Here is a 16,134-nt window from a genome sequence, read left to right as displayed (position 1 = left end):
TTTTAAAAGCACGATGTTTTGAACTCATATTATTTACTTATAGGAGAATGTTATTCTTTAGGGTCGTGGGGGAGGGGCCCATCTCCTTTCTTCAGCAGCAGCACCTTCTAGAAAGAAGGCGTGACTACTGGATCAGATAATGGCCTTTTCCGGTGTCCATGGCTACCACCAGATTTTTGCTTTCTCACTCCCTGGCCTTGAGCTGCTAATATTTCCTACTGCGCAGGCTCAGACCCCCCACCAAGCCCACAGAACCCAAATAACATCTACGCGTGCGTAGAGGGGCGGGACCCGAATCGACAACGTCCAATGAAGGAAGCGGATGTTCCCTTAGAGTCCTGCCTACTGACCCAGAAGCCAATCAAAGCCTAGGCGGGCAGTCTAGCAGAATCCAAAGGCGTGGTGGGCGTCAGAACCATGGCGGACGCGGAGAAGAACGCTGTTGCGGAGAAAAACGCTGTTGCGGAGGAAAACGCCGTTGCGGAGGAAAACACCGTTGCGGATAAAAACGCAACGAAAGAGTGAGTGTGGAAGGCGAGGGCTTTAGGGCGGCGGCTCGGGGAGTGGCGGCGGAGGGACGGTGTCGCCCTAGCTCAGGAGAGGGAGATTCTGAGGAATCTAAGCTAAGGAGTGGGCCTCTGAGAGACGTCGTCACCCGGATTCATGTAGGCCCCGAGGAGCCGACTCGATTAGGGATGCAGCCCGAAAGGACTGTGTCATCCTACGCCATGAGTGCGGCCTTTGAGGGATGATGATGTCGCCTCAATGGAGGAGTGCAGAATCTGGCAAATGTGACGTCTCTTCTTTTTGATGCCTATTAGGGGCTTTGTGGCGTTCTGCTCCAGGGGTATGACTAAGCAGGGACTTATTTCTGTATGCGGAGTGATATCTCGAGATGGCTGTCTAGGTAACCTTATGTCGGATGCTGCCTTGGAGGGACATTACCTCACCCACCCCGAGCCCTGTGGTGTATATTCTAAAAGAATCAGTTCCGTTACGGTTGTCCTAATCAAGCCTTTCGCCATTCTAGACTTGCTTCATTCCTGTCACGACCTTTTTCTTTGGTATTTTTTTTTTTTATCCTTATCTCGATGCTCTAGCGGATTGTTCCAGCCAGCAGGACTACATACGCATCATGGATTCTGAGACCCGCCCTTACTAGCTTGTCTTCCAAGACTCGCCCTTGCTTTGGCTTTTCTCTGTTTTTGTATATAAGCCCCTGCTACTTTCAGACTTGCGTCACCCAGTTTTTAATCCATTATGACATTCCCCATTTAAAAATTTAGTTACGTCTGAACAGCCTTCACACCCCCCCAGCCCCTCCCCCACCTCCCCAGGCTTTCAGAGGATTACGTCATAGCTCTTAGTTGCTACTTCATGTTCTTCAAACACATGGTGATTCTGATCTCATTCTGAAGTCCTTCAAAGCCTTGGGTAGACTCTGAGCATTGGCATCCTCCCCGACATAGATGCCAGTGCGTATGTCCTTTAGAGCTAGTATGGTATGGTAGCCCAATCTCACTCATGCCTTACAGGGTTCTGGCTGAGGCAGCAAGCGTTCTGGAACCTGTAGGATTGCCGGAAGAAGCAGAGCTGCCCGCCAAGATCATGGAGGAATTTATGAGGGTATGTATAAAGTGGGACCCCGCTGGAATGGCCTATTGAAGTAGGGGGCGGCAATGGGGAAGAACAAAATGGAAGACCACCTTGGCCTTTAGTATCAGAAGGTAAGGCTAGCCCCTCCTTCTGTTCCCACTGTAAACAGAACTCTCGGAAGAAAGACAAGCTGCTTTGTAGCCAGCTTCAAGTAGTGAACTTCTTACAGACTTTTCTGGCCCAGGAGGATAATACTGACCAGAACCCAGATGCTCTGGCTTCTGAAGATACAAGTCGTGAGTAGGCCCGGGTTTGTCTGAATGGTTGGAAGGGGGAGATGTGAGCTGTGTCTGGTGTCTAGGTAATGGGCAGGGTGTGGCCGAGAGCTGTACAGCTCTGGCTACAGGCTAGCCTCACTCATGCCGAGAGCCGTAGAAGGCTGGCCACAGGCTAGCCCCACTTGTTCTCTTGTTCTTTGTGGCCCACCTTAGGACAAAAGGCAACTGAAACTAAGGAGCAGTGGAAGGAGCTGAAGGCAACATACATGGATCACGTGGATGTCATCAAATGTGCCCTGTCTGAGGCCTTGCCCCAGGTTAAAGAGGCTCACAGGAAGTACACTGAGCTCAGAAGGCTTTTTGCAACTCGAGGCTAAGGTAATACCTAGAGAACTTGTGGGAAGGAAGGACAGGAGGAGGAAAGGGTAAGCTGGGTTGGACCTCGATGCTGTCCAGAAATGAAGCCTAATAAGGAATGTTATTTTCCCCCTGCAGAAGCGAGTCCTTGAGGAGAAACTGCAGTTAGCTCAGAAGCAGTGGGTGCTGCAGCAGGTGGGCTCTGACTTTCCTCTAGGCTCTTGCATGATAAGGTCTCTGTCGTCAGTGCGTCTGAGCCTTAGGCTCTGGCTAAGCAGGGGAGATGGGAGATAAGGCAGGCGCCGAGATAGGAGCATTGGATGAGTCATGTCCCTGCACTCTCACCCCCTTCAGAAGCGTTTGCAGAATCTGACAAAGATTTCTGCTGAGGTCAAGAGACGCCGGAAGAGAGCTCTGGAGAAGCTTGATGGTTCTCACCAGGAACTTGAAACCCTGAAGCAGCAAGCAGGACAGGAGCAGGAGAAGCTGCAGAGGTGAGGTTGGAACCCTGGGTGGAAGCCTCAGGCAGTGTACGCAAGACGCCTGTCACTTCCCATAAACTCTGTCCCTTTAGGAACCAGAGCTACCTCCAGCTGCTGTGCTCCCTGCAGAATAAGCTGGTCATCTCCGAGTCCAAGGCCGATGACAAAGGTGTCAAAGGGCCCGCCCTTCCACCCAAGTCTCCCTAAAGGTAAGCCCTGTCGGTTTACCAGGCTGCAGAGCAGAGAAGAACAGGGAAACCGTGAGAACTAGAGTGGACTTGGCAGATTGAAAGAGGAGCAGGGAACTTGATGCTCCTCGCTGCCGACACCCTCCATTGATAGCTCTCCAGGTGATGGCTGTAGGACAGAGATCCTCCAGCAGATAGAAGCCAAGTCAGGATTTGGTCCTCCAACTGCAAAGATAGAATCCTCTCCATCCGAATTCTAGATCTGAGGAGGGAAAGGTGAGAAGAAGAGAATGGTTAGGATTTTCAGACCCCGGATTAGGCCCAGACCACACCCAAACACACGTGGTCACAGAGATTCTTCATTAAACAGGGACGAAAAGTTAGTGTCTGCTTTCTGACACAGGCAGAAAAACAGCAAATGACCTCACAGGTCTAGTTTTTAAGAAGAGAAAAGGGAGGGAGGTTTGGTTTAGAATGGGCTAAGATGTGGGACTGGGGCGGGGGGAGGGTGTATATCTTGATTGGGTATCTTAATCAGGTGGGCCAAAGGGAGCTTTTGATTGATGGACTTCAATACTTTGATGGCTGGACCTTCCTTGTGTGCCAGCCTCAGAAGGAGGAAGTGGCCAAGTAAGAGAACGGACTTTGGTGGCCAGCCTTGATGTTTTTAAATGTAGTTTAATAGTTTTTAGCAAGGCAGAGGGAATGGGGGAGAAGGACAAGGCCTGCTAAAGCCATATATTTTTAGAGAATGCCATTTGTAATAATTGCAAGTTTTGATTAGACAGGGAAGTAGTTGTAGGAAAATGTGGTCTTTGTTAAACATTTCTTATGGGTTTGGAATTCTTTACTTTGGAATTGTGTAATGTTTGTCTTCCATTTGTTCCTTTTTCTCCACTTACATCTTTAATGCAAGTGTTCAGATCTTCAGCTGTGGCCCTAATGTACTATCATCGTTCCATTGACCTTGCTGGTGTTTTCAGCACTCACGTTTAGATGCACAGTGGCCTGCTTTAGTCTTTACCAGTCCTTGGCCACTTTATCTCCACACGAATACCTTTAACTAGAAATGCAGCATTTCAGTATTACAGTAACCTTGCCAGCACCTTCCCTTTGCCAGTAGGCTTTGCTTCATTCACAGTGGAAAGGACTGTGCTGGTGGTTCATGGCATCTTGTGTAACCAAACTTGTAAAGAATTTAAATTATGTATTTGTGCCATTCTTCTATCTCTGTGCTATCCTAGTTGACAGTTTTGTTGTCTGTTGGGTTTGTTTATTTATTTATTTATTTTGGTTTTTTGGTTTGTTTTCTCTTCTCTCTAGAATTTCCCAAAAGGCTTTTATTTTGTCTTTCCAAACTCTAGCTTTAGGCTAAGGGTCCAGATAATGCTGTAGGCTCTACACTTAATCCACAACTCCATAAAACAGTAAGAGAAATGACAGAATACTTCAGATTTTGGCCTCTTTTTTTTTTTTTTTCTGCTTTTTTTTTTTCTTTTTAGCCCAATCATTATTTGTTACTTCTTTCTTGAGGTGGGTCTTGAGCATGTGGAGGGGAGGGGGGAAGGGAATGGGGAAAGAAGGGACAGAGGGGAAGAGGGGAAAAGGGAAAGAACAAGGAGCAAGACAATATATTTTTAATATTGGAAATTTAGACAGTATTTGGTAGGTGGAAAATAAATGCCCTTTCTTTACTGTATAGGGTTAAATGTTTTATTGAGATATTGATATTCTATAAATTTGTTCTTCTAAACTTAGGTACCAAAAGTATACTAAATTATCAGTATATATTAGAAATAACATTAATGGTAACATTAGAAATTCCTGCTAATTTTCAAAATGGAAATTCTTGTTTCATTGTTAGTCCTCTCCCATTTCCCAGATGAATACATTTCACTCCTATTTTAGAGAATTTATGTAACTTGCATTAAAATGTCTCTTCCTTTAGCCTTTTTGTGTCTTTTTTTTTAAATGTATAAGTTTTCAAATACAAGTGGAGTGTGAATTTATAAACATTGATTTCATCATGATTCTTAGCCCAGTCTTTGAATGACCCATTGGATACTTAGATTGTTGGGCTCTGAAAAACTTACTGTTTGGATTCTTAGTCCATAAACATGCTTCATGGAGACACTTTGGACTAAATCAACAACTTTTTTTTTTGAAGCCTTTTTCAAATTTATTTTGAGGAATATAAGTACCCTCCCTTAGTTGAATTAATAAGAAAGTCTTTTTACTTCCTGTGTACTATACCATACATACTTGGTCATCATGAATCAGTGTACGCTTTGATTTGCGATGTTTCACACTTAGAAAGTGTTTGGCAAACATTTGTTGTATAATATTACTAGTAGACTTCTGGAGAGCTGGAGGGTTTTAGCCTAGTTTCAAACATGTAACACCCAGAGGCAAATACCCAATATTTACTGATGGCGGCTGTGCACCGCACACAGCCCTGAGCATGGGAAACAGTGGTCTTGTACTCTCTAGGCTTAAGTTTAGAAATGGGAAGGAAAAAAATCAGAAAAATAAATTCTATCCAGAAGTGATAATACCTTCTACCATTTAAGACTAAGAAATAGAAGGTTTTGGCCACATCAAGGATGACTGCACATGTCAGGCTGAAGAAACATCAGAAATGGAATGCAGCAGAGACAGACGAGGGCAGGCAGGAGTCCTAGGAAGACAGGAGAACGCACCAGGCAGAGGTCGTAATACAGCAGAGGGGTGGAGCATCTGAGCTTGCGCCCCCATGGCTCTGCAGTCAGCCTACACGCAGAAGCTGCTGAAGACGGTTCTTTGGCACAAAATCTTCAATTGCATTTTACCTCAGGAAAGTCACGGCACCAGTGTTTCAGTTCTTGGCAAAATGTGCATTAGAAAAAACAAAATACGCACTTCTACCCGCATTGCTTTTTAAGGCTGTAATGGCAGTAGCAGAGACGCTGATGTCCACTTTGGGCAGTTAGATAGGACATGAGAGCAGGATGGAGTAGCATCGGGATGGATCCTCTCGTTTGCAGTGTGCTGTGTGAAAAGCCTGCTTTAAAGAAAACAGCGTAACTGAGCTGCCAGCATATTACACTCAGGGATGACGACTGAGGCAGCCGAATGTCTCCTACATTCCTAGATGGTGGTCGTTACTAATTTAAAAAATAAGGAAAATAAGGCGCCACCTATTTTTACAGTAGATCCCTCATGGTAATAGTCACTAAGGGTTCATGAATGTTGGGTAGTTTCAGTGATGCAAAATCCTTTCTTGTGTCTGAGTAATAATAATCTACCTATCATGCTTATATGCAAGTATGTTCTCTTATATGTATGTATGTATGTGCTGTATCGTATGCACTCGGTATATGAGGAATCCCAACGAGATCGCTGAATCTTGGAACTAGAGTTAGAGATCCTTACTTGTGAGGCCCCAAATGGGTGCTGAGAACCAAACCTGGGTCTTGTACAAGAGCAGTCAGGACCCTTGACTGCTGGTCTTCTCTCCAGTCCCTTACTTAGGATGTGCTTTGTGAAGATTCTCTGCTTCCACTCCATCTGTAATCTCTCTTCCTCCTGTTAAATTGAGAAGTGCCAGGTAATGTTTACAGAACGCTTCTCATTTGTGACCTGAACTCATTCATCTGGAAAATTTTATTTACCTATAAACATCCCACGTATAATGTCTGCTAAAGATGTGATTAATAATTAAACTGGAGATGTTGATTTTTTTTTAGTGTAGTTTCTGCATATCTCCAGATAATTGAGTTGCCATAGAAATTCCTTAGAAGTGAAATGCAGGAAAAACTTTTTGTAAGAGATGTATGTACTGCATCTGTTTCTAAATGCATTACTGCTTGTGTGGGTGCGTGCGTGCATGCGTGGAAGCACTTGTATGCCCATATAGAGGCCAACCAACTCTTGTGACTTGCATGAGGTAGGTGTACAGCACAGGTACAGGGCTATCTGAAAATAGACGAGGGTAAAATGTGGTAGAAACTCCACAGTCAGTGAGACCGGCATAGCTTCCAGAACGGTGGGGGAGTCCAGAAAGCAGTAGCCCTGACACAGGATGGCGCGTTGTGCCTTTGGGCCCGGTTAGAAGGCTAAGCGTGAGAGCAGAACAAGGAAATGAAGGATTGGAATAAAGCCTGAAGCGCTCAGCCTGCTCAAGGGTGGGCTTTGTAGGCTGCGGTTGGGAGTTTAGGTTGGATTCTGTGTTAAGGAGCTAGCAAGGATTTTGAACGAGACAACTATGTGTATGTGATTTAAAGCCGCTCTCTGAGGCGGGTGATAGGGATTGATCAGAGTAGTACTTTTGGAGGAGCAGTGAATAGTGAGATGTGGAGACGTAGGAAAAGAGCTCGCCAGTGCGCACCTTCTGAATTCCTGATGGAAAAACAGTGCACCAGTGTTGTATGGTGAGTTGAAAGCCCGCTGAGCCCTGTCTTACTGGACCAGATTTATCTAGGCAGGGTCTTAATGGCCTCTTAGACCTCTTAAGACACTGTGTAGTGTATCCAAAGAGAAACGGTGGTGGAGTAGTACAAGCTAACAGCAGGAAACGCCAAAGTCTCCAAATACGACGTTGCTGTAGCCCTGGGAGAATGGCAGACTGCTGCTGTCAAGCTGCCTTTCCTTTCCAGCAATCCTCTGGTCTTGGTTGCTGACAGAAGGCGTTGATGGAGTAGGATACCATGTGTCTTCGCTTGACCTTGGTGCTCAAGTTTGCTACAGGACACTGGTGGGAAGTGCAAGCAGACAAGCGCATAGCTGGGCCTCTGTGGGGGAGATGCCCTGCTGAAGCTCCAGATGGAGGTCACCCTCCCACATCTGCATCCCTCAGTGTGGAGGCAGCTGCTGCCCCGGACATGTTAGACTCCTCACAGGGATGTTTGTCCTTGGGACTCGCAATTCTATGGCTTAGAGTCAGAAAATGCTAGGATTTAGGTACGGAGAAACAGTTTAAAGATTTTTATTTTATTAAAAATTAAAAATAAGAACTCTAGTGTGTAAATAAATATCAAAGCTAATCTTTTGGAGGATCCTGGGCCAAGACATTTGGAAAGCAGTCACACCGTCAGAGCCATTGATGGTCTATTACTTTAAGACTTCATCTAATTTAGGAAAATATAATGAAGCAAGATTTTAAGTTAATAATCTTGATAATTGAATTCTATCATTTTTGGTTTGTATGTGTATGCGTGTACACATGTGTGCGTGTGTGTGCACTTGTTCATATACATGTGCATCTGTCCTTATGTGGATCTGAGCACATGAATTACAGATATCTGTAGAGGTCAGAAGAATGTGTGGGTGACATTCCCTGGAGATAGAGTTAAAGGACATTTGTGAGCCGCCTGACTGGGTGCTGGAGACTGCCCTGCTCCTCTACAAAAGCAGCAAGAACTCGTAAGTCGCAGGCTCTCCGGCTTTGAACCCCATCTTTCACACAGCAGATGCAGTTGCTCTTGGAATTTTCTATTGACTATGACACAGGAAGGCTTCTTGGTTTGGTTGCGGTTTTGAGAAATACTTCTATATATTCACTTTCTTTAAAAATGTACATTATTTAGAATTTGTATATTATATATGCATCATGTATACACATACACTCCCTGTTCTATATTTGAGACATGTAGATAATTTTAGCAAAATTCTAAGACTAAATTTCAAGGTTAGTCCTATATGTCCAAATGTCTTCTTTCTGAGACTTGACTAGAAGTGACATCTGTCCTGAGTCCTTAGGGGACATGTGTGGGATGGTACACGCATGTGCAGTCGGGACGTGAAGAGCGTGAGTGTGCCAGCGATGTTGGAGAGGATGTTATTTTGTTAGCCTGCTCTGAAAAGTGACAGGAATGACTGCAGCGCTGTGGCGTCCTGCCTGTGATTCCTAAGTGTGGATGCAAACATCCAGAGCTTGTGTTCTCCGAGTGCTTCCAGAGCAGGCGCCCTGCAGAACTTTCCCCATCCGAGCACCATACATGCTGCTCCCTCACATGTCGCCTTGCCGTGCATCTTTCTGATGTCCTGTCACAAACCTCTCGAGTGACACTTTGAGTTGTGCATCCAATAGTAATACATGTTTTGTGTGTTGGTTTTTGGTTGGTTTTTGTTTTTGTATTTGAAATGAGACTTTTGGGTAAATTAATGACAAAAGTGACATTCTCCTAAATAAGGGAAATAACTAGCCCTTAGGTAACGGGACTTGCAAATGCTGACACAGATGCTGGAAGTGAAGCTGTGGGCTTACGATGCTGCAAGGTTGTGCTGAAAGCATCGTGAATGTCCTGCAGAAGGGCCAGGCGGCTTCCTGTTAGTTCCTCATGCTGGACACTGTTGCACAAGGTTCAGTGAGAAACTTTAGTTGATGTGTGTGATGCCTTTCTCAGATACCAATTCCTGTGAAATACTGTGCCAACGTGGTCCATGCATATTTATCTAATAATAGTAAGCCCAAACTTAAAGTAGTTTATATATTAAAGGTAGCTGAATTGGTGCTCAGGTATTGAGTAATCTCTTCAAAATGACTTGGGAAAGAATGATGCTCGATTTAGATGCTAAGCTCTGATGCGGCTTCCTGCGTCAACTGTGTGCAGTGAGGGTTCTATTTATAAAGCTGAGTGTTTGGTAGGAATCTCATGTAGTACACAGAGAGTAACACAACTTTCCCAAAGGTCTCATCGTATCGTATTTTGTGAAATTAAGTCTATTTTGTTTTCTCATAGTTTTACCAGCACTCATTGTTTGTGTTACGAGAAACAAGTGCCCACTCTTGAGTGTGCTGTGAATTCTCTTTGAAATTAATAGATGTGGTGGTGCATACTCATTCTCTTTATCCGTGGAAGGCCAAGACAGGAGAATCACTATTTAAAGTTTCCCTGAGCTATATAGAAAGTACCAGATCAGCTTAGATATGGAGTGAAATCTTTTCTCAAATGTTAGTGTCTACATGTACACGTGCATGCATGCACACATAAGTGCACATGCAGTAATACTATAAAACAAAAAGCTTTACCTTCCTCAATAAAGTCTCAGCTCAGAAAGGCTGGCTTGACCACGAGCAGGTACTTGAATTGCCCAGAGTTCTGATATCTGAAATCTAAGACGTGATATATCAGAACTGGAAATGAGTTCCCTCTGGTGTGCCATCTGTGAGGGAATTTCCTGTCACAATTTAAAATATTTTCCTCTATAAGGTTGAAAACACTGATGGGTGAAATTTGCCTTTTTACACTGCATTTATGGATCATCTTGAAAAAGATATGAGTGAGTGCTACCAAGGCACGCAGTGAGGGGAGACGAAGCAGCTTTGTAAACCGCAGTTAGATCCACCCACTGCACAGCTGTCCAGCAAGGGAAGCATTGAGTGAGAAGACAGCAGGGAAGGAAGAGCATTCCAGGGGGCGTGGCAGTTGCCATGGGGTGGTGTTTGTTAGGAAAATGCATTAAGTAGACGAAGGTAATTCTGCACTAAGATAAACAAAAAGCCGTAGCATGGGCTGGAGAAATGTCTCAGCTGTTAAGAGCACTGATCTTCCAGAGGTCCTGAGTTTAATTCCCAGCCACCACATGGTAGCTGACAACCGTCTATAATGGGAATCCGATGCCCTCTTCTGGTGTGTCTAAAGACAGCTATAGCGTACTCAGGTACATAAATAAATCTTAAAAACAAAAGCCATAATGTGAAGACTGAGCCCATGCTCTTTCACAGGATCTCTCTGACTAGATTCTGTACAATAATCTGTAATGGGAATTTATTAAAAGGAATGACACGAGAGTGAGTATGTATGAAGAAAGAAATGTAGAGAGACATGGTAGATGGGCCTTGATGACCAAGCTAACAGGACATTGGCTATGAGCCTCTCTGAGGGAGACATGTCAATGAGAAGCTTTGAGTATATAAACTGATCATTACAAGGACCACACTGTCTTCTCTATACAGATTAGACCAAGGATGATAGGTTTGAAATACAGTTACTTAGAATTTATGGTTGTATTTAGCAAGATTGAAGGATGACTGAGATCTGGGCAGGGTATTGTTGGCAGAAACCTGTAATCTTGTGGTTATGGATAGTTTGAGGCTCCTTTTTATTTATACCACTGATTGAACAGGATGTGTTTGAACTGTGTTCCAAAGTTACTTTATTCTGAACTGGTAGGAAACTTGCCATTCCATCCTCATGCCACAAATCCCTTAATGTGTCATCCTGCAGTTAGGAAAATTGATATTAATAGAAAATCGTGCCATAGCAAATTAATATAATGAAATTGGTATGAAATTCTGGCACTGTCTGTCTCAGTACCTGAGTGGATTTGTATACAAGCCTCAGTGTAGGTGATGCATACTGAAGCGGTTATATGTTGACACTAACTCATAAAGTAGTGGGATTTTATTATGGTCTTGCTTAGTGCTATAGATTAATAATGCCCTGCCTCTTAAGTTTTTAATTTGAAACTTTCTTGTGGGAGAAGACGACACATGAAAATAGGAATTAGACAGTTGCTTTCACCACGTGGGATGCCTTTGGGTTTAAATCGTTTTAGCATCTCATTCTCTGTCTGTAAGCCGAGATTGATAACCTGATTAGTGCACCAGAAACACGAGATGAAAGCACGCCCTCCAGAGGAACAAAGGAACCCCATTCTGTGTTTTATTTCAAATGTTTCCTTGTCAGTACAGCTTGGATTTTGAAGAACACCTGACACACTATGATCAGTGTCCCTGATCAGGCATCCTGTCAAGAGAGGAGCATGGAATTGATTAAAGGATGTCCCAGTTCTTTCAGAATCCAAATAGTAGTGGGGGAAATGGTAAAATAATTCAGATATTTTACTGTAAACCTGATCAAAGAACCACATATGTAGAGGGTATACACTTTTCAGGGTGACGTTAGGAACTCTGGGTTTTGAGTTCAGTTAGCTACAGAAGTACAGAACATTTAGTAGGTGGGGGTGAATGTTTTAGCATTCATTGGCAGAATATTCCAAAGCTTGTGTATAATTTAAACTTGAAATTAAGGCGCAGCTTCCGGAGGATGCCAAGAGACATACTAATGCAGACGGGAAAGCTCAGAGGAGTCCTCAACCATAGATAAAGTGGGAATTCAGTGAGTTGGAGAAATACTGTCTTCCCCAGGGAAGAGCACACAAATTGGTTATCGAAACCAACTGGATTCAGATGGATAGAGTTAGCATATGGGGCAAAGCAGGTTGCGTTTGTGTGTTTATGTGCGTGCACACACCCACTACAAACGCCTGAGGCCATGAACTTGGAAAGGAAAGGGACTGAGGGATTGGAGGAGGAGAAGGAGGGAGAGACATAACTGCAGTCTCAGAATTAAACACACTGAAGGAAGGCCAGCGTGTGACAGGCCCTAGCGCGTGTTCACAATTACGGCAGTGTTCAATGCAGTCAGGCCCCCAGGCATGCTGCACACCTGTGAGTCATCCACCCTGCTGCACGTGCAGGCGCATGGCTTGATTGAGATGAATGACTGTCAGGTGCTGTAGAAGTTCTGCGAATCCATGTGAGTCAGATGGAGTAAGATGTGAGTACAGCGAGGGCCTAAGGAAAAGTAGATAGCGTTGCTAAGTTACTTTGGGCTCGGGAAACTAGGGATATAAGGAGCCTGAACTTGATGTAGGATTGTCCAGCATTCACTCATGTAATAAAGCATGCGTCATAATTTTACACTCTGATCGACATTGTGGTAAAATGTTTGGAGTAGTAGATCAGCAATTAAAGCAACCCATTGAGTTTACCAGTGTTTCTCCTGTTGTGGAAACATAAGACTGATTCTTTAAGAAGTTACAAAGGCTGAGAAGTTTCATTGTAGTACTTTGATAGGATTGGCAGTCATGGTTCTCAGGAGGTGGTTTACACCACAGTGATATGAGCTTGTGAGGTCTGCGGGAGTCCAGCCAGCCACAAACTCAGAGTGAAAATACTTTGAAGAGAAGATGACAACTCATTGTGATGCTTTCGGTGGGGATTGTGGCCTACAAAGGAGTTGGGTTACCCACACAAACCTCAGTTAACTTAGTTAACGTAGTAGTGGGAGCAGCAGTGCACTAGGGTTTAGAATGCACCTCAGAGCCTAGGTTCGAATCCAGACAAACTCCTTCTCTAAGTACACATGCAGTGACTGTGTCAACTGGCACTTACCCAGGTATGCTTGACCTCCCAGACCATGGAACAGCCAGGATGTGTAGTAAACGTTCTGTAGTCACAAGACTAGAAGGGAAATACAAAGACGCCTGTAGCTCTCACAAGGCCAGGTCATGACTGGACTGATACTGTTAGGCAAGGCTATGCTTTTATGTTCAGGAGGACAAGGCAAGAATATCTCTTGAGTTTTCTTCCAGGCCATCTTGGAATACAGAACAAGACCCTGTCTCAAAAAAGCAATAGAAAAGACAATAAAAATATAAAGATTATAATTGCAAACCTTGGCAAAGGAGGGCGGGTGGAAAGTTAGCAGTGATGGAATTCCATATGGCGGAGACTTTTGGATTAATATTGACTGCAAAGTCTAGTGCCTTTACTAGAATTAAACTGGTGTGCAGTAGAAAGTTAGAACAGACAGCCCAACCTCATTTTTTTTTTTAATCACCATCTCTTCCAATGTAAGGTTACCACTAGCAAATTACTAGGCTAAAATGATGGTGCTGCATTACTGTTACTGGTGTTCTTTAAACACATGATAAATAATATAAAAGTTCATGATCAGAATCCTTTATTGACTCGTTTTAAGATGTTCTGAAATCACTGCAGTTTGATAGATTTGAGAACACTGGCCAGAGGAGAATAGTTCACAGTGCTCACTGTAAATTTCGCTTTTCTCTCCTCAGATGAAAGCGTGAGAAGAGAGCTGCGCTCCAGCTGTGCTGCTTGGGCTGAGACCAGAGTGGTTCCTTTGCTGTTGTATCTCTAGGCCTAGGCCTAGGCTTGTAGCCTCTGTACAATTTTCCAAGCTGACTCAATTTGGCATCTCTTGGCTTCTCAGTGAATTGTTCTGTTTCATCTCATACCACCTTTGACAGTATATTCTGGCTTGTTCTGTCTTCACCTGGGTCCAACTTGCTGTTTGTGTAAAACTGTGCCAGTGAAATTGTCACACGCATGCACGCAGGCACACAGGCACGCATGCCACAACCACCCTTTTCTCTCGCTGATCTTCAGTAGTCTCTCCTCTGGCCCTCTCTCTGTCTTCTCTCCCGACCAGATGTGAAAGTAACTTTATGCACCCGATGTAATTGTTGCCTCGGAGGCTCATTGATGAATAAGCTCACCCTGTGTAGTTCTTGCTAAACTCTGGCTGGCTGGTTCAACTCAGCTCTTCTGGTTCAAACCCGTCTCCAAACTGATTGAAACAGGCCTCTCTTGGCTTGGAAAGTCTGCTCTGAACTCCAACCGAACGGTACTGACTGCACTGACTCCACTGAACGCAACTGCACCGAATTGACTGACTCCTCCCTTTACTGCTCTTAAGTACCCTCCCTTCCCTGTGCTGTCCTCCTGAGTCATGCTGCCAAATCTTTCTCTGATTCATCACTTCGCCCCTCAATTAGACTGGCAATTTCAAACGTGGCACTTAGCATTTCAGTTGTAGTCACTTAATGCTGCATTCAGAACTTGAGTCTATTGAATCCATAATGTGAAACCATGTCTTCGTGACTGTGACCTCACTATTCAGTATTGTGTAAAAGTTTTAGGAACTCTCCAAGTAAGCACTTGGTATTTGCTCATTGATAGAACAGAAAAATGCTGTGTAGATAATAAATAAACACAGCTATAAGATTATCCAGCGTCCTTGTAGCATTTTGTATTCTTTAAAGTGTATTTAGAATACTGTACTCTCCGTCTTACCTTTTCACTGAATGACCTCTGCTGAAAGGGGTCATGTGCGGTGTGTTTACTGATGTGCAAGTTCAGCAATGAGGCACGGCCTTGTAACTACAAACCTCTGGGAAGTAGAAAGTTTCAGAAGACTCTAGAACTAGCCAGAGTACTTCCTTTAGTTTAAAGATGTGTAGAGCTGATTGTAAATCAATATTGTGTGATGATTTAGCATTTTGCTAAAACACAAGTGGTAAACAAGACTAATGTGTCAAGGAAGAGGCAGCGGCGGGAACAAGGTTGGATGAGCTCGCAGACAGACCGTGATATACTGCTCTCTAATAGTTATTTATGGAATTAGGTCTTAGAGCATATATTATTATATTATCATGCTATTACCCAAATAGTTAGCAAAAAGTGCAGTTTACAAGTGGTAAGATGTAGTCATCGAAAAGTCAAGGATCTCTAGTAATGAATTCTCTCTTCAAAGACATTGAAAGGTGTTACATTCGATTTAAATATTTTATCATCAGTTATGTAGAAGCTACAACTGCCAATGAAGTCATTACTCCTAATTCAAGAGATTGAATATGTGCTCCCAATCAATAATTAGTATACTGGTACTGGGGCTTGAGCCCAGGGTCTTTACATGGTAGGTAAGGCCCCTAACACTAAGCTATATCCTTAGTCCCTGGATGCCTACTTTTAGGTGAGCAGTCATATGCAGTAGTCTATTTGATTTAAACTTCAGTAACTTCTATAGGATTAAATACAGAATAATTATATTTGCAGCAGAAAGCTTGAAAATGAGAACCAGGGATCCACATGTGTTTAGACATACACAGAAAATATTTGTATAAACATAAAGTCATAAACTTTTGAAACAATGCTGCAGCCAAAGCTGAGTGGATTCAGGTCCTTCCTCAGTGGGTATGGGAGCGGCGCATAACAACTCTAGGAAATCTGGTGCCCCTGTGTTTCTGTGGTTAGATGCAACACCTCCCTCTGCAGCTCGGAGACACAAATGAGGCCAGAGCAGGTGATGGCACTGCCTGAACTCGGCCACAGAACCCCTCCTAACAGCTACCCTAGCTTCGGTCACCACTGTCTCCGATGGGGACGATGGAGCACTTTCTTCAAGAAGTCTCTTTGATTAGGCTTAAAGTAACTGCCACACAGATTCCCACAATTCTCATAAGTATACCATTATGGCTGCTAGGTGACCAGGGACCCATAGACAAGAGATGTACATTCCACATAACTGCTACATTGCCATAGCCTTTCAGCCACAGAGGTGTGTTGACTAGCTTTAGGTCAAGGTGACACAAGTTAGTTTGGAAGGGGAAATGCTCTCTCTAGTTTGGCTTGTGGGCAAACAGTTTTTTGGGGTTTGGTTGGTT

At 43.9% G+C, this 16,134-nt stretch overlaps 1 protein-coding gene across 1 annotated transcript; it reads left to right on the top strand.

The window, feature by feature from the left end:
- Positions 1–380: 380 nt before the first annotated feature.
- Zwint (ZW10 interacting kinetochore protein) lies at positions 381–2,940 on the top strand. The gene is given in 8 exon segments (XM_032888448.1): positions 381–521; positions 1,536–1,626; positions 1,766–1,892; positions 2,088–2,235; positions 2,237–2,252; positions 2,370–2,426; positions 2,586–2,725; positions 2,806–2,940. Coding segments are annotated over 8 exon segments (798 nt in total). The 5' UTR covers positions 381–417; the 3' UTR covers positions 2,921–2,940.
- Positions 2,941–16,134: the final 13,194 nt, after the last annotated feature.

Source organism: Rattus rattus, chromosome 18 (assembly GCF_011064425.1).
Source record: "Rattus rattus isolate New Zealand chromosome 18, Rrattus_CSIRO_v1, whole genome shotgun sequence".
NCBI classification, from domain to species: domain Eukaryota; kingdom Metazoa; phylum Chordata; class Mammalia; order Rodentia; family Muridae; genus Rattus; species Rattus rattus.
The sequence above is the reverse complement of the archived record's forward strand: the minus strand, read 5'-3'. Positions and strand labels throughout refer to the sequence as shown.